General features: G+C 37.9%; 1 protein-coding gene across 2 annotated transcripts in view; it reads left to right on the top strand.

The window, feature by feature from the left end:
• The first annotated feature begins 1,395 nt into the window (after nucleotides 1-1,395).
• The window catches only part of LOC135696309 (uncharacterized), an 86,475-nt gene continuing 62,907 nt past the window's right edge, over nucleotides 1,396-24,963 (top strand). For both annotated transcript variants that reach the window (XM_065215677.2, XM_065215667.2), the window contains exons 1-2: nucleotides 1,396-1,620; nucleotides 9,193-9,498. In XM_065215677.2, coding sequence (XP_065071749.2) covers nucleotides 1,504-1,620; nucleotides 9,193-9,498 — 423 coding nt within the window. In that variant the 5' untranslated portion in view covers nucleotides 1,396-1,503. The remainder of the gene's footprint in view (nucleotides 1,621-9,192; nucleotides 9,499-24,963) is intronic.

Raw genomic sequence — 24,963 nt, 5'->3', positions numbered from 1 at the left:
TACCGTTTTCTACCGTTTTTTACCGTTTTATTTTTGAAAACGAAGTACAAAATAGAAAGAGAGCAATCTGTCATTTTATTTTACCTATTTACTAACTTATTTACGTACATTTCTATTATTTGTCTATTATTTGCTTTTATTCAGTAAATCACTTTTTGTATCATTAAAATGTATTCATTTTTAATGTGTAAACATGGCCTACTGAAAGCACGAAAAATAAGGAAGACGCACATTTCTGTTCAGAAAGTAAATTTCTACCATTCAATCCAACAGCGTCCCATATTTCCCCAAAGTCTGTCACTAAGGTTTAAGCATGATTCTTCCCCTCGAAAATTTCACCCAATAAACAATAATCTGTGTTCTTCTGAAAAGCGCCGAACTTTTTTAAAGGTTCAATTTCTTGGGGCCATCTCTGAAAAATGTTATCCATCCAATTATCAACACAAGTCAATGTACTACGGAATATCTGTAAATACCTTCTATAGAGCAGAAAGTCTTGAGAAATCCAAAAATATTGACTTTCGTTTTTAAAGTAATTTGCCCCTCAACTGTTTCCATAAAACATAACACATACCCTTGTGGTGCCATGACCCACTGCATACTTTATATTCATTCGCTCTGCTGACCCCCCCAATTCACATGACAGATTTACGGCCCTGGTAGGTTAACTCTATTTTCTATGATATTATAAACTTTTTATGTTATTATAGAGGAGGGTTTCTTGAAAATCAGCATTATTGAAGTGCTAACATCATTAACACTGAAAAATGAAAATAAAATGAATTAATTCTTAGTCTAACTTCCTAAAACTTTGTGACTATTATGTGTTCCTTAGACGATCAAAAGTAGTCATGCTGAAATTAATTTACACCTTTGTTAAAGGCGCAAGAAGGGATACATGACAAGAGCAAGGGACAGGATTAAGAACAAGAAGTTCATAAAATGAATCGGAGCCTCTATTGATTGATTTGTAACTCAACTTCTTAAACATAAAAAGTGAACTGCTTTGGATACAGTCGTAAGCACTATCTAGAAATATTGATTGAAAGTGTCGTTACAACAAAAGACTCTTGCTCAAAACTCGATGCTAGAGATGGTTTATTTGAAAAGGGGCCTATTCAAAACTTGAACTTTTAAGGGTAGCATTTCGAATACGCAGAGAAACATTTGAGATGATGATAATAAACAACAAGATTTGTGACCTAAAAGCAGGATATTTAACGAGCTAGATAAAAAGTTCTCCATTTGATTATATGAAATTGAATAAATTTCAGTCAGTTGGCTGCTTTTTTCAAAGCTTGACATCAAAACGGAAGGGTTTTTCGAGAGGGGGCATATTCCCTGGACGGTATATTGAACAGAGCCAAATGGCAATCAAGTACTCAGTACATGAAGTACTTTGCGCACCATAGAAACCGCGGTCACAGATTTTTAGAAATTATGGCAACAGTGATGCTCACTTGACGAGAATGCATCCGCGCAAAGAAACAAGCAGTACTGGAAATGTTTTCGGAATTAGTGCAAGGAAGCTGTAGCTGGGATGGATCGCTTAAAGTCGAGAAAGGCTTGTGCTCTTATCCATCGGTGAAAAGAGCAGTCAGCTCAAGAAGGATTCGTCAGGTAGGCGTCCTACCTGATAGATCTTTGACTTGTTACTGTTGAAACCTCTTTTGTCATCTAGCCTAGATCTATCAAGTTTGAATTGAAATAGAGAGAAAAACGAGAAACCTTCCATATTGTTCCACTAAAGCAAAATACTTCAGTTTTGGAAGTGATATTAGGGGTATATAGCCTGTGGGTTGGGTTGCCTTGTCATGATCTCGGGCATACAGGGCGGTTCATTGATTTATATAGGCCTGACGATTCTGACGATTCGCTCTGACGATTCGCACGCAAACTACCCTCCAGTTTTCCTTTAATAACTTTTGACTAACTACATCTGTAGGACTGATTTAATTTTTAAACATCACAAATACTATAGTTTTACTGTTTTTTCATATTTTCATAATTAAATAAAAATTCCGGTTAATATGAAAGTCTCCGAAACTTAGACAAAAATGTGGAATTTGTGAAAACAGCCCACCGGTTTTCCTTTAATAACTTTTTGCAGAAAAATGGTAAAAATACCATTTAAAGTTGAATCGATAGAGCAAAGTTTGCGACACTGTTTTTTTACAGTTTGCAAGAAGTTAAACCTGTTTCAAGAACATTTTCAGCCCCCTGAATGTTGGCAAAAACGAAATTTTCCCAAAACCGCTCTTCAGTTTTCCTTTAATAACTTTTTTAAATCTCAGGGTTTTGGCCCAAACAGCGGTTAATTCTCTTCCTCGATACCTCCTACACTGTTTTTTCATAGTCTGCACTTGGGTTTTGCACTTTGTTATGATTTTGTTTTGCGTCCAAAGTAGGGGAATTTTTCGAAAGTGCAAAATCCGCCTCTAACCATGATGTAAACTTGAGTTTATAAGTCGTGCCAGGAGCTACCCCCTGAGACAGTTTTCATTTCCAGTTGTTCAGTATTCATCAAAATATTTGTTTAATTCTGTTTTTAAAGAAAATTATACGTTTTATTTGACTTCCGAGGTCTAGGAAAATGATATTCTTTTCCTGTCACCATATTCAAAACCACTCGGCCTATCAACTGCTGTCAAATTTTTTCAGATTTTTTTCTGTAATTTTAACCTTTCCAGTCTTGTAAATGATGCCCTTACCTAAAGTTTGTTGCCTTGGTTGTCCAAAATGGACGCTTAGCGATTCGAAAACAGTGGCTTGAAAAGAGCGAAAATCTCACTACCCTGCTCAAAAGTCTCGCTACTCGGCTCAAAAGAGTCGATTTATTTATTGAGGGGAGAGCCATGACACAGAATGCGCTCTGACGATTCGCAACCCTCCTATGACGATTCGAGCAAAACAGCCCTCTGGTTTTCCTTTAATAACTTTTCGCAGAAAAATGTTATAAATACTATTTAAAGTTTAATCAATAGAACATAGCTTGCTACACTGTTTTTTCATAGTTTGCAAGAGGTTAAAGTTGATTCAAGTACATTTTCAGCCCCCCGAATGATGGCAAAATCTCAATTTTCCCAAAACCGCTCTTCAGTTTTCCTTTAATAACTTTTTCAAATCTCGGGTTTTTTGCCGAAACAGTCGTTTATTTATTTTTTCGATACCTGCTACACTGTTTTTTTATAGTCTGCAGTCGGTTTTTGCACTTAGTTGTGTTTTTATTTTGCGTTGAAAGTAGGGGAATTTTTTGAAAGTGCGAACTCCGCCTCTAACCATGATGTAGACTTGAGTTTATAAGTCGTGCAAGACATCACCCCCAGAGTCGGTTTCAATGCTGAGTGGTTGAATATTCATCAAAACATTGGTTTATTTCTGTTTTTCAAAAAAAATCTACGTCTTATTTGACTTGCAAAGACTAGGAAAATGAGATACTTTCCCTGTCACCCAGTTTAAAACCACTCGGCACATCAACTGCCGTCAAATGTTTTTGAAATTGTTTCGGAAACTTTTACTCATCCAGTCTTGTAAATGATGCCATTACCTAAAGTTTTATTGCTTTGGTTGTCCAAAATGGTCGCGAAACGATTCCAAAACAATCGCTTGAAAACAGTAAAAGTCTCACTACCCGGCTCAAAAGAGACGATTTCTTGATTGAGGGGAGGCCCTTGTGCTCTGACGATTCGCAACACTTCCTCTGACGATTCGAGCAAAACAGCCCTCCGGTTTTCCTTTAATAACTTTTCGCAGAAAAATGTTATAAATACTATTTAAAGTTTAATCGATAGAACATAGCTTGCTACACTGTTTTTTCATAGTTTGCAAGAGGTTAAAGTTGATTCAAGTACATTTTCAGCCCCCCGAATGATGGCAAAATCTCAATTTTCCCAAAACCGCTCTTCAGTTTTCCTTTAATAACTTTTTCAAATCTCGGGTTTTTTGCCGAAACAGACGTTTATTTATTTTTTCGATACCTGCTACACTGTTTTTTTATAGTCTGCAGTCGGTTTACGCACTTTGTTTTGTTTTTATTTTACGTCGAAAGTAAAGGAATCTTTTGAAAGTGCAAACTCCGCCTCAAATCACGATGTAGACTTTAGTTTATAAGTCGTGCCAGGCGCTATCCCCTGAGCTGTTTTTCATCTCCAATTGTTGAATATTCATCAAAATATTTGTTTAATTCTGTTTTTAAAGAAAATTATACGTTTTATTTGACTTCCGAGGTCTAGGAAAATGAGATTCTTTTCCTGTCAAACTTGTTTAAAACCACTCGGCACACCAACTGCCGTCAAATTTTTTCTGACTTTTTTCTGAATTTTTTAACTATTCAGACTTGTAAATGATGCCATTACCTAAAGTTTTATTGCTTTGGTTGTCCAAATAGAACGGCCAACGATTCCAAAACGGTCGCTTGAAAACAGCAAAAATCACCCTACTCGGCTCAAAAGAGTCGACTTATTCATTGAGGGGAGAGCCATGACACAGAATGCGCTCTGACGATTCGCAACCCTCCTCTGACGATTCGAGCAAAACAGCCCTCCGGTTTTCCTTTAATAACTTTTCGCAGAAAAATGGTGAAAATACCATTTGAAGTTGAATCAATTAAGAATGGTCTGTTACACTGTTTTTTTATAGTTTGGAAGAGGTTAAAAGTGTTTCAAGAACATTTGCAGCCCACCGAATGTTGGGAAATTCTCGAATTTCCCAAAACCGCTCTTCAGTTTTCCTTTAATAACTTTTTGCAGAAAAATGGTGAAAATACCATTTGAAGTTGAATCAATTAAGAATGGTCTGCTACACTGTTTTTTTATAGTTTGGAAGAGGTTAAAAGTGTTTCAAGAACATTTGCAGCCCACCGAATGTTGGGAAATTCTCGAATTTCCCAAAACCGCTCTTCAGTTTTCCTTTAATAACTTTTTGCAGAAAAATGGTGAAAATACCATTTGAAGTTGAATCAATTAAGAATGGTCTGCTACACTGTTTTTTTATAGTTTGGAAGAGGTTAAAAGTGTTTCAAGAACATTTGCAGCCCACCGAATGTTGGGAAATTCTCGAATTTCCCAAAACCGCTCTTCAGTTTTCCTTTAATAACTTTTTGCAGAAAAATGGTGAAAATACCATTTGAAGTTGAATCAATTAAGAATGGTCTGCTACACTGTTTTTTTATAGTTTGGAAGAGGTTAAAAGTGTTTCAAGAACATTTGCAGCCCACCGAATGTTGGGAAATTCTCGAACTTCCCAAAACCGCGCCTCAGTTTTCCTTTAATAACTTTTCGCAGAAAAATGGTGAAAATACCATTCAAAGTTGAATCAATTAAGAATGGTCTGCTACACTGTTTTTTCATAGTCTGCAGTCGGTTTTTGCACTTCGTTGTGTTTTTATTTTACAAGGAAATTGGGGGATTTTTTCCAAAGTGCAACACCGCCTCAAACCACTACGAAGCTGTCACCCCCTGAGCCGGAGTTTGAAGAATTGAACCAAGTTTCCAGATGAATGGAAAACAATAGGAAATTAAAGACGAAGCAGGGGTGGCACTTGGCACGACTTTCGAATCAAATGATAATCTTCATTAAGGTTTGAGGCGGTGTTGCACTTTGGAAAAAATCCCCCAATTTCCTTGTAAAATAAAAACACAACGAAGTGCAAAAACCGACTGCAGACTATGAAAAAACAGTGTAGCAGACCATTCTTAATTGATTCAACTTTGAATGGTATTTTCACCATTTTTCTGCGAAAAGTTATTAAAGGAAAACTGAGGCGCGGTTTTGGGAAGTTCGAGAATTTCCCAACATTCGGTGGGCTGCAAATGTTCTTGAAACACTTTTAACCTCTTCCAAACTATAAAAAAACAGTGTAGCAGACCATTCTTAATTGATTCAACTTCAAATGGTATTTTCACCATTTTTCTGCAAAAAGTTATTAAAGGAAAACTGAAGAGCGGTTTTGGGAAATTCGAGAATTTCCCAACATTCGGTGGGCTGCAAATGTTCTTGAAACACTTTTAACCTCTTCCAAACTATAAAAAAACAGTGTAACAGACCATTCTCAATCGATTTAACAATAAATGGTATTTTTACAATTTTTCTGCGAAAAGTTATTAAAGGAAAACCGGAGGGCTGTTTTGCTCGAATCGTCAGAGGAGGGTTGCGAATCGTCAGAGCGCATTCTGTGTCATGGCTCTCCCCTCAATGAATAAGTCGACTCTTTTGAGCCGAGTAGGGTGATTTTTGCTGTTTTCAAGCGACCGTTTTGGAATCGTTGGCCGTTCTATTTGGACAACCAAAGCAATAAAACTTTAGGTAATGGCATCATTTACAAGTCTGAATAGTTAAAAAATTCAGAAAAAAGTCAGAAAAAATTTGACGGCAGTTGGTGTGCCGAGTGGTTTTAAACAAGTTTGACAGGAAAAGAATCTCATTTTCCTAGACCTCGGAAGTCAAATAAAACGTATAATTTTCTTTAAAAACAGAATTAAACAAATATTTTGATGAATATTCAACAATTGGAGATGAAAAACAGCTCAGGGGATAGCGCCTGGCACGACTTATAAACTAAAGTCTACATCGTGATTTGAGGCGGAGTTTGCACTTTCAAAAGATTCCTTTACTTTCGACGTAAAATAAAAACAAAACAAAGTGCGTAAACCGACTGCAGACTATAAAAAAACAGTGTAGCAGGTATCGAAAAAATAAATAAACGTCTGTTTCGGCAAAAAACCCGAGATTTGAAAAAGTTATTAAAGGAAAACTGAAGAGCGGTTTTGGGAAAATTGAGATTTTGCCATCATTCGGGGGGCTGAAAATGTACTTGAATCAACTTTAACCTCTTGCAAACTATGAAAAAACAGTGTAGCAAGCTATGTTCTATCGATTAAACTTTAAATAGTATTTATAACATTTTTCTGCGAAAAGTTATTAAAGGAAAACCGGAGGGCTGTTTTGCTCGAATCGTCAGAGGAAGTGTTGCGAATCGTCAGAGCACAAGGGCCTCCCCTCAATCAAGAAATCGTCTCTTTTGAGCCGGGTAGTGAGACTTTTACTGTTTTCAAGCGATTGTTTTGGAATCGTTTCGCGACCATTTTGGACAACCAAAGCAATAAAACTTTAGGTAATGGCATCATTTACAAGACTGGATGAGTAAAAGTTTCCGAAACAATTTCAAAAACATTTGACGGCAGTTGATGTGCCGAGTGGTTTTAAACTGGGTGACAGGGAAAGTATCTCATTTTCCTAGTCTTTGCAAGTCAAATAAGACGTAGATTTTTTTTGAAAAACAGAAATAAACCAATGTTTTGATGAATATTCAACCACTCAGCATTGAAACCGACTCTGGGGGTGATGTCTTGCACGACTTATAAACTCAAGTCTACATCATGGTTAGAGGCGGAGTTCGCACTTTCAAAAAATTCCCCTACTTTCAACGCAAAATAAAAACACAACTAAGTGCAAAAACCGACTGCAGACTATAAAAAAACAGTGTAGCAGGTATCGAAAAAATAAATAAACGACTGTTTCGGCAAAAAACCCGAGATTTGAAAAAGTTATTAAAGGAAAACTGAAGAGCGGTTTTGGGAAAATTGAGATTTTGCCATCATTCGGGGGGCTGAAAATGTACTTGAATCAACTTTAACCTCTTGCAAACTATGAAAAAACAGTGTAGCAAGCTATGTTCTATTGATTAAACTTTAAATAGTATTTATAACATTTTTCTGCGAAAAGTTATTAAAGGAAAACCAGAGGGCTGTTTTGCTCGAATCGTCATAGGAGGGTTGCGAATCGTCAGAGCGCATTCTGTGTCATGGCTCTCCCCTCAATAAATAAATCGACTCTTTTGAGCCGAGTAGCGAGACTTTTGAGCAGGGTAGTGAGATTTTCGCTCTTTTCAAGCCACTGTTTTCGAATCGCTAAGCGTCCATTTTGGACAACCAAGGCAACAAACTTTAGGTAAGGGCATCATTTACAAGACTGGAAAGGTTAAAATTACAGAAAAAAATCTGAAAAAATTTGACAGCAGTTGATAGGCCGAGTGGTTTTGAATATGGTGACAGGAAAAGAATATCATTTTCCTAGACCTCGGAAGTCAAATAAAACGTATAATTTTCTTTAAAAACAGAATTAAACAAATATTTTGATGAATACTGAACAACTGGAAATGAAAACTGTCTCAGGGGGTAGCTCCTGGCACGACTTATAAACTCAAGTTTACATCATGGTTAGAGGCGGATTTTGCACTTTCGAAAAATTCCCCTACTTTGGACGCAAAACAAAATCATAACAAAGTGCAAAACCCAAGTGCAGACTATGAAAAAACAGTGTAGGAGGTATCGAGGAAGAGAATTAACCGCTGTTTGGGCCAAAACCCTGAGATTTAAAAAAGTTATTAAAGGAAAACTGAAGAGCGGTTTTGGGAAAATTTCGTTTTTGCCAACATTCAGGGGGCTGAAAATGTTCTTGAAACAGGTTTAACTTCTTGCAAACTGTAAAAAAACAGTGTCGCAAACTTTGCTCTATCGATTCAACTTTAAATGGTATTTTTACCATTTTTCTGCAAAAAGTTATTAAAGGAAAACCGGTGGGCTGTTTTCACAAATTCCACATTTTTGTCTAAGTTTCGGAGACTTTCATATTAACCGGAATTTTTATTTAATTATGAAAATATGAAAAAACAGTAAAACTATAGTATTTGTGATGTTTAAAAATTAAATCAGTCCTACAGATGTAGTTAGTCAAAAGTTATTAAAGGAAAACTGGAGGGTAGTTTGCGTGCGAATCGTCAGAGCGAATCGTCAGAATCGTCAGGCCTATATAAATCAATGGGCGGTTCTCCAATATATTTCGTTAAAATCACGGATTGTGTGAATCACATTCCTGTGTGTAAGTCTGCAAGTCCTGTACGTGGCAGTGCAGAGAATTATGTACGCACAAGGTCAGAGTGTTGCACACTACAATTTGAAATACATACCAAATTAGCAATTAGCATTACATGATAAAAACTTTTGTTTGCATGCTATATGGCAGGTAAAAGGAGGTTTACGTGCAGAAAATGTGCCTGAAATGAGAGTTCATGCACAAAATCTTTTTTCAAACAAAGCTCTGTTTTGTTTTCACATTGTAGCAAATGAGGTATTTACTGAAAGTTGTGAAGCTACTGAACCTTACTCACAACTTTCTATATTTTCTTTTCTTTAGGTCAGATCTGTCAGCTCATCATCAACATTTACAAGACCAAGGAATGCTTCATTATCCACTACCTTTTCACAATCAGAGTCTAGGCTCAGTGAGCTGGTGCTTCCAAAAACATATGTCACAAAAACTGGCCTGTTACTTCTTTTTGCTGTGATTGATGATGAATTGTTTGCTCTTGTTGATTCTTCAAATAAAGGAAAGAAGTGTCCTTCAAGAAAAGGAATATTTGGTGACAATGCAGAGCTTCTTTCAGAATTTAAATCTCTAGAGCAATTTGTTTTGTCTGTGCTTGAGTATCAACATCGGAAGGTAAAGTCTTAAAGCTAAGCCTGTTTAATTGTTGAAGCATACAAGGGAAATCTTTGGGAAATAATAATAAACTTTCCCATTTCTTGCTTTTGTTTTTACCTCCATGTTGATGTACCATAATTGTTAGAAAGAAATAGAAAGTAATCCTAAGGCTTGCTTACATCTCTAAACTATGGCCTCATTAAGTTGCAAAGCCGGGTTTAAGGTAGACAAAGGTTTGTTTCTATAATGCTTAGAGCTACAATCCTTGACAAAAGTCCTTGGAACACCCTGTGACCAATGAAAGATTTTGAAGAAATAAAGGTTTCCGGCTGTAAGATACAGATATATCCCCCCTCCCCCCAAAAACAATGTTGGCTGAAAAGACTATTACTTACCCTAGCTGATAAACTGACATTGGACGAATTTCAAGCTTTGAAACTGTTGTTATTCAACATTGTTTCAAGGGGGAGAGGGGGATGCTACTGAATTTATGCGAAATTTTAGCTTGGTGTACCAAGACTTTTGGCAAGGATTGTCTGAGCGCTTTTTTTTAAACCGTTAGTTGCATGAAAATCAATGTTATGGGGGTAGGGGTTCTTGGTAGCGCTGATTTCATTGGCGTCGAAAAAAATTTGATATTTAAAATGGAATTGGCCTAATTTAGCTATTTTTCGAATTTTAGAGATATTATGATTATTATTCACTTGTTTACTTGAATTCTTCAAATTCTGCTCTGTTTTTTTCGAAATTAGATATTGAAAATTCACCAGACTTGCAAGGGAAAAAACAAAAGATGAAAAACAGGAAAATTAAGTATTGCAATTGCTGTTCAAAGCACATGTACGTGTGAAAATGTCTCCAAGATAGAATTTTTGGAATGTCAATGGCGGAAACCTTCCTGTTTCTCACTGTGTCGGTGTTGTATAATTAAACGATAAGCTAAGAAATAAAAACGAAATTGACTATAGTATCAAAAGCAGTTGTTGAGTTGCTCTTTAACAAACATGGTGTTTCATAGCAAAATTAGCGACAGAGAGAGAGCGTTGGCTTGCTACTTGCGAAAGGGAAGGTCTTTGTCGTTTCGAAAAATAGCGGAACATTGCAAGATTTCTGTTTCAAGTGTGGTCCGTATTTGTAAGGAGGGGCCTTCAACTAAACAAGAGAATAAGAGGACAGGTAGACCACCACTGATGAGCAAAAGAGACAAGGCAAGGTTTCTTAGGACTTTCAAGAAGATGCGAGAAACAAATGGAAACGTCAGAGTGATGGATGTAGCAAAGGAATGCCAGATCACACATGTTAGCTACAGGACTTTGGTAAGAGCTCTGCATGATGCTGGATATAGGTTTCTGAATCCTAGAAAGAAGGGTATACTGTCAGCTAAGGATAGGAGGAAGAGAGTATCATATGCCAGGGATGCTTTAAAGAAACATGACAGAAATTTTTGGACGGACGATGTTTTGATGTATCTGGACGGAGTTTCATTCCATCACAAACAAAATCCGTATAACGACGCTTTGTGCCCAAGGGGACGAGTGTGGAGAACAAAAAAAGAGGGCCTTGTGTTTACAAGTAAAGGATCGAAGAACTTGCCTGGAGGGCGTACACTACATTTGTTGGTTGGTGTTTCCTATTCGGCAGGGGTTGTTGTTGCGGAGGAGTACGAGAAGATGAACGCCCGGTGGTTCGCAAAATTTGTGCATGAGACATTGGACAGCACTCTCAGAGAATGTGCAGCGATGAAAAAGAAGGAAAAACTGTTATTCGTTATGGACAATGACCCCAGTCAAAGGAGCAAATTGGCAAGCGATGCTTTAGAAGAAGTGGGTGCTGAACTTGTTGAGATACCAGCAAGATCACCGGACTTGAATCCTATTGAAAATTTATTTAATATTATAAAATGTAATTTGCGACAGGAGGCGTTGAGAGGAAAAATCGTGAAAGAGGACTTTCAGACTTTTAAAGGAAGAGTTTTGCAGGCATTTAGTGACTTTGATGTAACTGTTATAGATAGAACTATTCGAAGCATGCATGATCGTTTGAGCACTCTAGCCATAAATGATGGATATAGAACTAAATACTAATTCAAAAAAACTTAAAAGTGTTTTTTTGTATGAAAGTTTCTAACTTATGTATCATAAAATTTGAACTGCAGCTTTGAAATTGCTTTTGTTCTCTATGGATTTGTTTCTCTGTAGTGTTTGGCAGCTCCTCCGTAAGCTGCGTGTTTGAAGATTATTTTAAAATACTCATACTAGCAGTTCATCTGAATTTATTGCTTATTGTTTATCAGCAAAAATTTTCAAAAAGCCCTTTATAACTGACTAATTAGTATTGTTGTTCAAAGTTCTGGATAACGTCCATTGCTTACGTAATAAAAAGTGATAGAGTTGAATTGGATTGGAAAAATGCTCTTGGCCACGGTTTACCATCACGGTTTACCATTTTAAAAAAGCTTATAAAAAATAACAGGTTGCAGGTATATTTCGGTAGTTTCCGCAAAGGAGGTACATTACAACGTACCACAAGGCTGATAAGTTTCTACGAAACTGGATTGATAAATTTTGAGATTTAGCCAAAAATGTTCACGGTTTACCATTTTTGAAAAAAATGAATCTTAACTGTTCCTGTTCTTAGATGGAAAATGGTAAACCGTGGTGATTTCTTTCAATTACACTCGAATAGGCAAACGCGAGAATGGTTTTTTTTTGTCTTTAGAATGTACATCATAGTGTACCACTTTTTTCGGGGAATTATTTTAAAACTGTCATATAAACAAGAAATTCAAGGGGGAAATGCAATGGTAAACCGTTGTCGTTTGGCTGCCCGAGTACCATTTCGCTTTGTACGGGGCAGCTTCTCTAGGAAGGAGCGTCTGGAAATCATTGTTATTCCAAGAGCATTTTTGCAAAACAATGGCCACATGGGGAGACTGTCTTCTGCTCTTCCAAAGAAAACTGATGCCTGAACGTAAATATGCGCCAGCGAACAGACATCATTTCTGTTTCACGATCATCCATTACCGAGCCTTTGATAAAGGAGATGGGGGCCTTGGCAGTAGCAAACACTGGAGTGTCCCTCGTGAACTCGATGTCCTTGCTGTAGTTGGTTTTGGGTGCAGCAAAATGTACCACATGGCCTTCAAGCAACAGCAGCATGTCAGCCCAAGGAAGTATAACGGGAGACCAACGAAAATCGTTGAGGAATATAACCTCCTTGTTCTCAACTCCAAGCCATGCATACGAGCAAGTAGCTGGGGACAGAAAGCTATCGTACACCACTCTAAGGGGGTCTAAGATGAAAGTCTTGCCACAGTTGGCGGGGCCAGTAATGTAAATATTACGGCCCTTGCCACGACCCATAACAAGCAGTTTGACAATGGCATTTGCAAACACAGACCTATCGATGCAATTTTTGTCAAGGATTTGGAGAGCACACTCGAGCCACTGGCCTTCACAGGTGCACCCAACGCTAAGCTGCTCCTTAAGGATGTCTATTCTAGACATAGAAGCCCTTTCTTGCTTCTCCTTGGCAGTCTCCAACTCCCATACGGTGTCCAGAAGATCATTCAGCTTTTTATCGCCTCTGTTCAGGACAAACTCGTACAACCTTCTGTCACCCTTTTCAAAACTGGACTTAGCCCGAACAAGAACATCTAAACGCGATCGCAGCTTATTTTCAACTATAATATTGGCGACATCAAAGTTTGAAAGACGCTTTGACTTCAGCTTCTTTTCCTTTGAAGGGTTTTTTGCAGCTTTTTTCCTTGTTGCCTTGCTCGTTTTTGGAGAAGAAACAGTTTCAGGGTGATTGCTGCTGGTAATGAAACTACTATCCTCCTTGACAACATAATTGAATGCTGTATGATAGCCTGTGTGACCAGAAAAATTAATGACAATACCATACTTTTGTTGGACATAATTTTTCACTTTTAGCCATCTCTGTAATTTGTCCAACAAAATGCACATGTGGAAATGGTAGCCGTTTACTTTGTGCTGCTCCATGCAACATGCCCATTGGGAAATTTTTGCTGTCGTTACTGCCTCAAAACATTTCACGATCATATCAGAGAATTTTTCTCTATCATAAACTTCAGTGTTAGCGCTACTGTATGTTATCAGATAAACTTTTCTTACGTCTCTGCCCCCAATTTTTTGAGGATCTGCGTTGCTACTGGAGTTAGCCATTTTGACTATCTGAAGACATATGTAATCATAATTAAAGAATTTCAACTTTTACTCCCTCAACCGTCAACCAAATTGGCCTCGGTTTCAAAAAGTGACCTCCCTTCTTTAGGTAGATGCAACAAATTTTCAGAATACAAATAATTTCTAATTTTGCTTTATTTTACGTATGAAACCAATATTTTTAGAGTAGATAGACAATTATGTTATGAAGTGGACTAGATATTGAAAAAAAAACACCACCACTGAAATCAGCGGCATGGAAAACCTCAGATTGGAACTAATTGCTTGATCTCAAATGCACTGCTTCAAAAATATTTGTCAGACAATCCTTGACAAAAGTCCTTGGAACACCCTGTGACCAATGAAAGATTTTGAAGAAATAAAGGTTTCCGGCTGTAAGATACAGATATATCCCCCCTCCCCCCAAAAACAATGTTGGCTGAAAAGACTATTACTTACCCTAGCTGATAAACTGACATTGGACGAATTTCAAGCTTTGAAACTGTTGTTATTCAACATTGTTTCAAGGGGGAGAGGGGGATGCTACTGAATTTATGCGAAATTTTAGCTTGGTGTACCAAGACTTTTGGCAAGGATTGTCTGAGCGCTTTTTTTTAAACCGTTAGTTGCATGAAAATCAATGTTATGGGGGTAGGGGTTCTTGGTAGCGCTGATTTCATTGGCGTCGAAAAAAATTTGATATTTAAAATGGAATTGGCCTAATTTAGCTATTTTTCGAATTTTAGAGATATTATGATTATTATTCACTTGTTTACTTGAATTCTTCAAATTCTGCTCTGTTTTTTTCGAAATTAGATATTGAAAATTCACCAGACTTGCAAGGGAAAAAACAAAAGATGAAAAACAGGAAAATTAAGTATTGCAATTGCTGTTCAAAGCACATGTACGTGTGAAAATGTCTCCAAGATAGAATTTTTGGAATGTCAATGGCGGAAACCTTCCTGTTTCTCACTGTGTCGGTGTTGTATAATTAAACGATAAGCTAAGAAATAAAAACGAAATTGACTATAGTATCAAAAGCAGTTGTTGAGTTGCTCTTTAACAAACATGGTGTTTCATAGCAAAATTAGCGACAGAGAGAGAGCGTTGGCTTGCTACTTGCGAAAGGGAAGGTCTTTGTCGTTTCGAAAAATAGCGGAACATTGCAAGATTTCTGTTTCAAGTGTGGTCCGTATTTGTAAGGAGGGGCCTTCAACTAAACAAGAGAATAAGAGGACAGGTAGACCACCACTGATGAGCAAAAGAGACAAGGCAAGGTTTCTTAGGACTTTCAAGAAGATGCGAGAAACAAATGGAAACGTCAGAGTGATGGATGTAGCAAAGGAATGCCAGATCACACATGTTAGCTACAGGACTTTGGTAAGAGCTCTGCATGATGCTGGATATAGGTTTCTGAATCCTAGAAAGAAGGGTATACTGTCAGCTAAGGATAGGAGGAAGAGAGTATCATATGCCAGGGATGCTTTAAAGAAACATGACAGAAATTTTTGGACGGACGATGTTTTGATGTATCTGGACGGAGTTTCATTCCATCACAAACAAAATCCGTATAACGACGCTTTGTGCCCAAGGGGACGAGTGTGGAGAACAAAAAAAGAGGGCCTTGTGTTTACAAGTAAAGGATCGAAGAACTTGCCTGGAGGGCGTACACTACATTTGTTGGTTGGTGTTTCCTATTCGGCAGGGGTTGTTGTTGCGGAGGAGTACGAGAAGATGAACGCCCGGTGGTTCGCAAAATTTGTGCATGAGACATTGGACAGCACTCTCAGAGAATGTGCAGCGATGAAAAAGAAGGAAAAACTGTTATTCGTTATGGACAATGACCCCAGTCAAAGGAGCAAATTGGCAAGCGATGCTTTAGAAGAAGTGGGTGCTGAACTTGTTGAGATACCAGCAAGATCACCGGACTTGAATCCTATTGAAAATTTATTTAATATTATAAAATGTAATTTGCGACAGGAGGCGTTGAGAGGAAAAATCGTGAAAGAGGACTTTCAGACTTTTAAAGGAAGAGTTTTGCAGGCATTTAGTGACTTTGATGTAACTGTTATAGATAGAACTATTCGAAGCATGCATGATCGTTTGAGCACTCTAGCCATAAATGATGGATATAGAACTAAATACTAATTCAAAAAAACTTAAAAGTGTTTTTTTGTATGAAAGTTTCTAACTTATGTATCATAAAATTTGAACTGCAGCTTTGAAATTGCTTTTGTTCTCTATGGATTTGTTTCTCTGTAGTGTTTGGCAGCTCCTCCGTAAGCTGCGTGTTTGAAGATTATTTTAAAATACTCATACTAGCAGTTCATCTGAATTTATTGCTTATTGTTTATCAGCAAAAATTTTCAAAAAGCCCTTTATAACTGACTAATTAGTATTGTTGTTCAAAGTTCTGGATAACGTCCATTGCTTACGTAATAAAAAGTGATAGAGTTGAATTGGATTGGAAAAATGCTCTTGGCCACGGTTTACCATCACGGTTTACCATTTTAAAAAAGCTTATAAAAAATAACAGGTTGCAGGTATATTTCGGTAGTTTCCGCAAAGGAGGTACATTACAACGTACCACAAGGCTGATAAGTTTCTACGAAACTGGATTGATAAATTTTGAGATTTAGCCAAAAATGTTCACGGTTTACCATTTTTGAAAAAAATGAATCTTAACTGTTCCTGTTCTTAGATGGAAAATGGTAAACCGTGGTGATTTCTTTCAATTACACTCGAATAGGCAAACGCGAGAATGGTTTTTTTTTGTCTTTAGAATGTACATCATAGTGTACCACTTTTTTCGGGGAATTATTTTAAAACTGTCATATAAACAAGAAATTCAAGGGGGAAATGCAATGGTAAACCGTTGTCGTTTGGCTGCCCGAGTACCATTTCGCTTTGTACGGGGCAGCTTCTCTAGGAAGGAGCGTCTGGAAATCATTGTTATTCCAAGAGCATTTTTGCAAAACAATGGCCACATGGGGAGACTGTCTTCTGCTCTTCCAAAGAAAACTGATGCCTGAACGTAAATATGCGCCAGCGAACAGACATCATTTCTGTTTCACGATCATCCATTACCGAGCCTTTGATAAAGGAGATGGGGGCCTTGGCAGTAGCAAACACTGGAGTGTCCCTCGTGAACTCGATGTCCTTGCTGTAGTTGGTTTTGGGTGCAGCAAAATGTACCACATGGCCTTCAAGCAACAGCAGCATGTCAGCCCAAGGAAGTATAACGGGAGACCAACGAAAATCGTTGAGGAATATAACCTCCTTGTTCTCAACTCCAAGCCATGCATACGAGCAAGTAGCTGGGGACAGAAAGCTATCGTACACCACTCTAAGGGGGTCTAAGATGAAAGTCTTGCCACAGTTGGCGGGGCCAGTAATGTAAATATTACGGCCCTTGCCACGACCCATAACAAGCAGTTTGACAATGGCATTTGCAAACACAGACCTATCGATGCAATTTTTGTCAAGGATTTGGAGAGCACACTCGAGCCACTGGCCTTCACAGGTGCACCCAACGCTAAGCTGCTCCTTAAGGATGTCTATTCTAGACATAGAAGCCCTTTCTTGCTTCTCCTTGGCAGTCTCCAACTCCCATACGGTGTCCAGAAGATCATTCAGCTTTTTATCGCCTCTGTTCAGGACAAACTCGTACAACCTTCTGTCACCCTTTTCAAAACTGGACTTAGCCCGAACAAGAACATCTAAACGCGATCGCAGCTTATTTTCAACTATAATATTGGCGACATCAAAGTTTGAAAGACGCTTTGACTTCAGCTTCTTTTCCTTTGAAGGGTTTTTTGCAGCTTTTTTCCTTGTTGCCTTGCTCGTTTTTGGAGAAGAAACAGTTTCAGGGTGATTGCTGCTGGTAATGAAACTACTATCCTCCTTGACAACATAATTGAATGCTGTATGATAGCCTGTGTGACCAGAAAAATTAATGACAATACCATACTTTTGTTGGACATAATTTTTCACTTTTAGCCATCTCTGTAATTTGTCCAACAAAATGCACATGTGGAAATGGTAGCCGTTTACTTTGTGCTGCTCCATGCAACATGCCCATTGGGAAATTTTTGCTGTCGTTACTGCCTCAAAACATTTCACGATCATATCAGAGAATTTTTCTCTATCATAAACTTCAGTGTTAGCGCTACTGTATGTTATCAGATAAACTTTTCTTACGTCTCTGCCCCCAATTTTTTGAGGATCTGCGTTGCTACTGGAGTTAGCCATTTTGACTATCTGAAGACATATGTAATCATAATTAAAGAATTTCAACTTTTACTCCCTCAACCGTCAACCAAATTGGCCTCGGTTTCAAAAAGTGACCTCCCTTCTTTAGGTAGATGCAACAAATTTTCAGAATACAAATAATTTCTAATTTTGCTTTATTTTACGTATGAAACCAATATTTTTAGAGTAGATAGACAATTATGTTATGAAGTGGACTAGATATTGAAAAAAAAACACCACCACTGAAATCAGCGGCATGGAAAACCTCAGATTGGAACTAATTGCTTGATCTCAAATGCACTGCTTCAAAAATATTTGTCAGACAATCCTTGACAAAAGTCCTTGGAACACCCTGTGACCAATGAAAGATTTTGAAGAAATAAAGGTTTCCGGCTGTAAGATACAGATATATCCCCCCTCCCCCCAAAAACAATGTTGGCTGAAAAGACTATTACTTACCCTAGCTGATAAACTGACATTGGACGAATTTCAAGCTTTGAAACTGTTGTTATTCAACATTGTTTCAAGGGGGAGAGGGGGATGCTACTGAATTTATGCGAAATTTTAGCTTGGTGTACCAAGACTTTTGGCAAGGATTGTCTGAGCGCTTTTTTTTAAACCGTTAGTTGCATGAAAATCAATGTTATGGGGGTAGGGGTTCTTGGTAGCGCTGATTTCATTGGCGTCGAAAAAAATTTGATATTTAAAATGGAATTGGCCTAATTTAGCTATTTTTCGAATTTTAGAGATATTATGATTATTATTCACTTGTTTACTTGAATTCTTCAAATTCTGCTCTGTTTTTTTCGAAATTAGATATTGAAAATTCACCAGACTTGCAAGGGAAAAAACAAAAGATGAAAAACAGGAAAATTAAGTATTGCAATTGCTGTTCAAAGCACATGTACGTGTGAAAATGTCTCCAAGATAGAATTTTTGGAATGTCAATGGCGGAAACCTTCCTGTTTCTCACTGTGTCGGTGTTGTATAATTAAACGATAAGCTAAGAAATAAAAACGAAATTGACTATAGTATCAAAAGCAGTTGTTGAGTTGCTCTTTAACAAACATGGTGTTTCATAGCAAAATTAGCGACAGAGAGAGAGCGTTGGCTTGCTACTTGCGAAAGGGAAGGTCTTTGTCGTTTCGAAAAATAGCGGAACATTGCAAGATTTCTGTTTCAAGTGTGGTCCGTATTTGTAAGGAGGGGCCTTCAACTAAACAAGAGAATAAGAGGACAGGTAGACCACCACTGATGAGCAAAAGAGACAAGGCAAGGTTTCTTAGGACTTTCAAGAAGATGCGAGAAACAAATGGAAACGTCAGAGTGATGGATGTAGCAAAGGAATGCCAGATCACACATGTTAGCTACAGGACTTTGGTAAGAGCTCTGCATGATGCTGGATATAGGTTTCTGAATCCTAGAAAGAAGGGTATACTGTCAGCTAAGGATAGGAGGAAGAGAGTATCATATGCCAGGGATGCTTTAAAGAAACATGACAGAAATTTTTGGACGGACGATGTTTTGATGTATCTGGACGGAGTTTCATTCCATCACAAACAAAATCCGTATAACGACGCTTTGTGCCCAAGGGGACGAGTGTGGAGAACAAAAAAAGAGGGCCTTGTGTTTACAAGTAAAGGATCGAAGAACTTGCCTGGAGGGCGTACACTACATTTGTTGGTTGGTGTTTCCTATTCGGCAGGGGTTGTTGTTGCGGAGGAGTACGAGAAGATGAACGCCCGGTGGTTCGCAAAATTTGTGCATGAGACATTGGACAGCACTCTCAGAGAATGTGCAGCGATGAAAAAGAAGGAAAAACTGTTATTCGTTATGGACAATGACCCCAGTCAAAGGAGCAAATTGGCAAGCGATGCTTTAGAAGAAGTGGGTGCTGAACTTGTTGAGATACCAGCAAGATCACCGGACTTGAATCCTATTGAAAATTTATTTAATATTATAAAATGTAATTTGCGACAGGAGGCGTTGAGAGGAAAAATCGTGAAAGAGGACTTTCAGACTTTTAAAGGAAGAGTTTTGCAGGCATTTAGTGACTTTGATGTAACTGTTATAGATAGAACTATTCGAAGCATGCATGATCGTTTGAGCACTCTAGCCATAAATGATGGATATAGAACTAAATACTAATTCAAAAAAACTTAAAAGTGTTTTTTTGTATGAAAGTTTCTAACTTATGTATCATAAAATTTGAACTGCAGCTTTGAAATTGCTTTTGTTCTCTATGGATTTGTTTCTCTGTAGTGTTTGGCAGCTCCTCCGTAAGCTGCGTGTTTGAAGATTATTTTAAAATACTCATACTAGCAGTTCATCTGAATTTATTGCTTATTGTTTATCAGCAAAAATTTTCAAAAAGCCCTTTATAACTGACTAATTAGTATTGTTGTTCAAAGTTCTGGATAACGTCCATTGCTTACGTAATAAAAAGTGATAGAGTTGAATTGGATTGGAAAAATGCTCTTGGCCACGGTTTACCATCACGGTTTACCATTTTAAAAAAGCTTATAAAAAATAACAGGTTGCAGGTATATTTCGGTAGTTTCCGCAAAGGAGGTACATTACAACGTACCACAAGGCTGATAAGTTTCTACGAAACTGGATTGATAAATTTTGAGATTTAGCCAAAAATGTTCACGGTTTACCATTTTTGAAAAAAATGAATCTTAACTGTTCCTGTTCTTAGATGGAAAATGGTAAACCGTGGTGATTTCTTTCAATTACACTCGAATAGGCAAACGCGAGAATGGTTTTTTTTTGTCTTTAGAATGTACATCATAGTGTACCACTTTTTTCGGGGAATTATTTTAAAACTGTCATATAAACAAGAAATTCAAGGGGGAAATGCAATGGTAAACCGTTGTCGTTTGGCTGCCCGAGTACCATTTCGCTTTGTACGGGGCAGCTTCTCTAGGAAGGAGCGTCTGGAAATCATTGTTATTCCAAGAGCATTTTTGCAAAACAATGGCCACATGGGGAGACTGTCTTCTGCTCTTCCAAAGAAAACTGATGCCTGAACGTAAATATGCGCCAGCGAACAGACATCATTTCTGTTTCACGATCATCCATTACCGAGCCTTTGATAAAGGAGATGGGGGCCTTGGCAGTAGCAAACACTGGAGTGTCCCTCGTGAACTCGATGTCCTTGCTGTAGTTGGTTTTGGGTGCAGCAAAATGTACCACATGGCCTTCAAGCAACAGCAGCATGTCAGCCCAAGGAAGTATAACGGGAGACCAACGAAAATCGTTGAGGAATATAACCTCCTTGTTCTCAACTCCAAGCCATGCATACGAGCAAGTAGCTGGGGACAGAAAGCTATCGTACACCACTCTAAGGGGGTCTAAGATGAAAGTCTTGCCACAGTTGGCGGGGCCAGTAATGTAAATATTACGGCCCTTGCCACGACCCATAACAAGCAGTTTGACAATGGCATTTGCAAACACAGACCTATCGATGCAATTTTTGTCAAGGATTTGGAGAGCACACTCGAGCCACTGGCCTTCACAGGTGCACCCAACGCTAAGCTGCTCCTTAAGGATGTCTATTCTAGACATAGAAGCCCTTTCTTGCTTCTCCTTGGCAGTCTCCAACTCCCATACGGTGTCCAGAAGATCATTCAGCTTTTTATCGCCTCTGTTCAGGACAAACTCGTACAACCTTCTGTCACCCTTTTCAAAACTGGACTTAGCCCGAACAAGAACATCTAAACGCGATCGCAGCTTATTTTCAACTATAATATTGGCGACATCAAAGTTTGAAAGACGCTTTGACTTCAGCTTCTTTTCCTTTGAAGGGTTTTTTGCAGCTTTTTTCCTTGTTGCCTTGCTCGTTTTTGGAGAAGAAACAGTTTCAGGGTGATTGCTGCTGGTAATGAAACTACTATCCTCCTTGACAACATAATTGAATGCTGTATGATAGCCTGTGTGACCAGAAAAATTAATGACAATACCATACTTTTGTTGGACATAATTTTTCACTTTTAGCCATCTCTGTAATTTGTCCAACAAAATGCACATGTGGAAATGGTAGCCGTTTACTTTGTGCTGCTCCATGCAACATGCCCATTGGGAAATTTTTGCTGTCGTTACTGCCTCAAAACATTTCACGATCATATCAGAGAATTTTTCTCTATCATAAACTTCAGTGTTAGCGCTACTGTATGTTATCAGATAAACTTTTCTTACGTCTCTGCCCCCAATTTTTTGAGGATCTGCGTTGCTACTGGAGTTAGCCATTTTGACTATCTGAAGACATATGTAATCATAATTAAAGAATTTCAACTTTTACTCCCTCAACCGTCAACCAAATTGGCCTCGGTTTCAAAAAGTGACCTCCCTTCTTTAGGTAGATGCAACAAATTTTCAGAATACAAATAATTTCTAATTTTGCTTTATTTTACGTATGAAACCAATATTTTTAGAGTAGATAGACAATTATGTTATGAAGTGGACTAGATATTGAAAAAAAAACACCACCACTGAAATCAGCGGCATGGAAAACCTCAGATTGGAACTAATTGCTTGATCTCAAATGCACTGCTTCAAAAATATTTGTCAGACAATCCTTGACAAAAGTCCTTGGAACACCCTGTGACCAATGAAAGATTTTGAAGAAATAAAGGTTTCCGGCTGTAAGATACAGATATATCCCCCCTCCCCCCAAAAACAATGTTGGCTGAAAAGACTATTACTTACCCTAGCTGATAAACTGACATTGGACGAATTTCAAGCTTTGAAACTGTTGTTATTCAACATTGTTTCAAGGGGGAGAGGGGGATGCTACTGAATTTATGCGAAATTTTAGCTTGGTGTACCAAGACTTTTGGCAAGGATTGTCTGAGCGCTTTTTTTTAAACCGTTAGTTGCATGAAAATCAATGTTATGGGGGTAGGGGTTCTTGGTAGCGCTGATTTCATTGGCGTCGAAAAAAATTTGATATTTAAAATGGAATTGGCCTAATTTAGCTATTTTTCGAATTTTAGAGATATTATGATTATTATTCACTTGTTTACTTGAATTCTTCAAATTCTGCTCTGTTTTTTTCGAAATTAGATATTGAAAATTCACCAGACTTGCAAGGGAAAAAACAAAAGATGAAAAACAGGAAAATTAAGTATTGCAATTGCTGTTCAAAGCACATGTACGTGTGAAAATGTCTCCAAGATAGAATTTTTGGAATGTCAATGGCGGAAACCTTCCTGTTTCTCACTGTGTCGGTGTTGTATAATTAAACGATAAGCTAAGAAATAAAAACGAAATTGACTATAGTATCAAAAGCAGTTGTTGAGTTGCTCTTTAACAAACATGGTGTTTCATAGCAAAATTAGCGACAGAGAGAGAGCGTTGGCTTGCTACTTGCGAAAGGGAAGGTCTTTGTCGTTTCGAAAAATAGCGGAACATTGCAAGATTTCTGTTTCAAGTGTGGTCCGTATTTGTAAGGAGGGGCCTTCAACTAAACAAGAGAATAAGAGGACAGGTAGACCACCACTGATGAGCAAAAGAGACAAGGCAAGGTTTCTTAGGACTTTCAAGAAGATGCGAGAAACAAATGGAAACGTCAGAGTGATGGATGTAGCAAAGGAATGCCAGATCACACATGTTAGCTACAGGACTTTGGTAAGAGCTCTGCATGATGCTGGATATAGGTTTCTGAATCCTAGAAAGAAGGGTATACTGTCAGCTAAGGATAGGAGGAAGAGAGTATCATATGCCAGGGATGCTTTAAAGAAACATGACAGAAATTTTTGGACGGACGATGTTTTGATGTATCTGGACGGAGTTTCATTCCATCACAAACAAAATCCGTATAACGACGCTTTGTGCCCAAGGGGACGAGTGTGGAGAACAAAAAAAGAGGGCCTTGTGTTTACAAGTAAAGGATCGAAGAACTTGCCTGGAGGGCGTACACTACATTTGTTGGTTGGTGTTTCCTATTCGGCAGGGGTTGTTGTTGCGGAGGAGTACGAGAAGATGAACGCCCGGTGGTTCGCAAAATTTGTGCATGAGACATTGGACAGCACTCTCAGAGAATGTGCAGCGATGAAAAAGAAGGAAAAACTGTTATTCGTTATGGACAATGACCCCAGTCAAAGGAGCAAATTGGCAAGCGATGCTTTAGAAGAAGTGGGTGCTGAACTTGTTGAGATACCAGCAAGATCACCGGACTTGAATCCTATTGAAAATTTATTTAATATTATAAAATGTAATTTGCGACAGGAGGCGTTGAGAGGAAAAATCGTGAAAGAGGACTTTCAGACTTTTAAAGGAAGAGTTTTGCAGGCATTTAGTGACTTTGATGTAACTGTTATAGATAGAACTATTCGAAGCATGCATGATCGTTTGAGCACTCTAGCCATAAATGATGGATATAGAACTAAATACTAATTCAAAAAAACTTAAAAGTGTTTTTTTGTATGAAAGTTTCTAACTTATGTATCATAAAATTTGAACTGCAGCTTTGAAATTGCTTTTGTTCTCTATGGATTTGTTTCTCTGTAGTGTTTGGCAGCTCCTCCGTAAGCTGCGTGTTTGAAGATTATTTTAAAATACTCATACTAGCAGTTCATCTGAATTTATTGCTTATTGTTTATCAGCAAAAATTTTCAAAAAGCCCTTTATAACTGACTAATTAGTATTGTTGTTCAAAGTTCTGGATAACGTCCATTGCTTACGTAATAAAAAGTGATAGAGTTGAATTGGATTGGAAAAATGCTCTTGGCCACGGTTTACCATCACGGTTTACCATTTTAAAAAAGCTTATAAAAAATAACAGGTTGCAGGTATATTTCGGTAGTTTCCGCAAAGGAGGTACATTACAACGTACCACAAGGCTGATAAGTTTCTACGAAACTGGATTGATAAATTTTGAGATTTAGCCAAAAATGTTCACGGTTTACCATTTTTGAAAAAAATGAATCTTAACTGTTCCTGTTCTTAGATGGAAAATGGTAAACCGTGGTGATTTCTTTCAATTACACTCGAATAGGCAAACGCGAGAATGGTTTTTTTTTGTCTTTAGAATGTACATCAT

The sequence above is a fragment of the Rhopilema esculentum genome, chromosome 17 (genome assembly GCF_057945365.1).
Source record: "Rhopilema esculentum isolate cy_ngs chromosome 17, ASM5794536v1, whole genome shotgun sequence".
NCBI classification, from domain to species: domain Eukaryota; kingdom Metazoa; phylum Cnidaria; class Scyphozoa; order Rhizostomeae; family Rhizostomatidae; genus Rhopilema; species Rhopilema esculentum.
The sequence above is the reverse complement of the archived record's forward strand: the minus strand, read 5'-3'. Positions and strand labels throughout refer to the sequence as shown.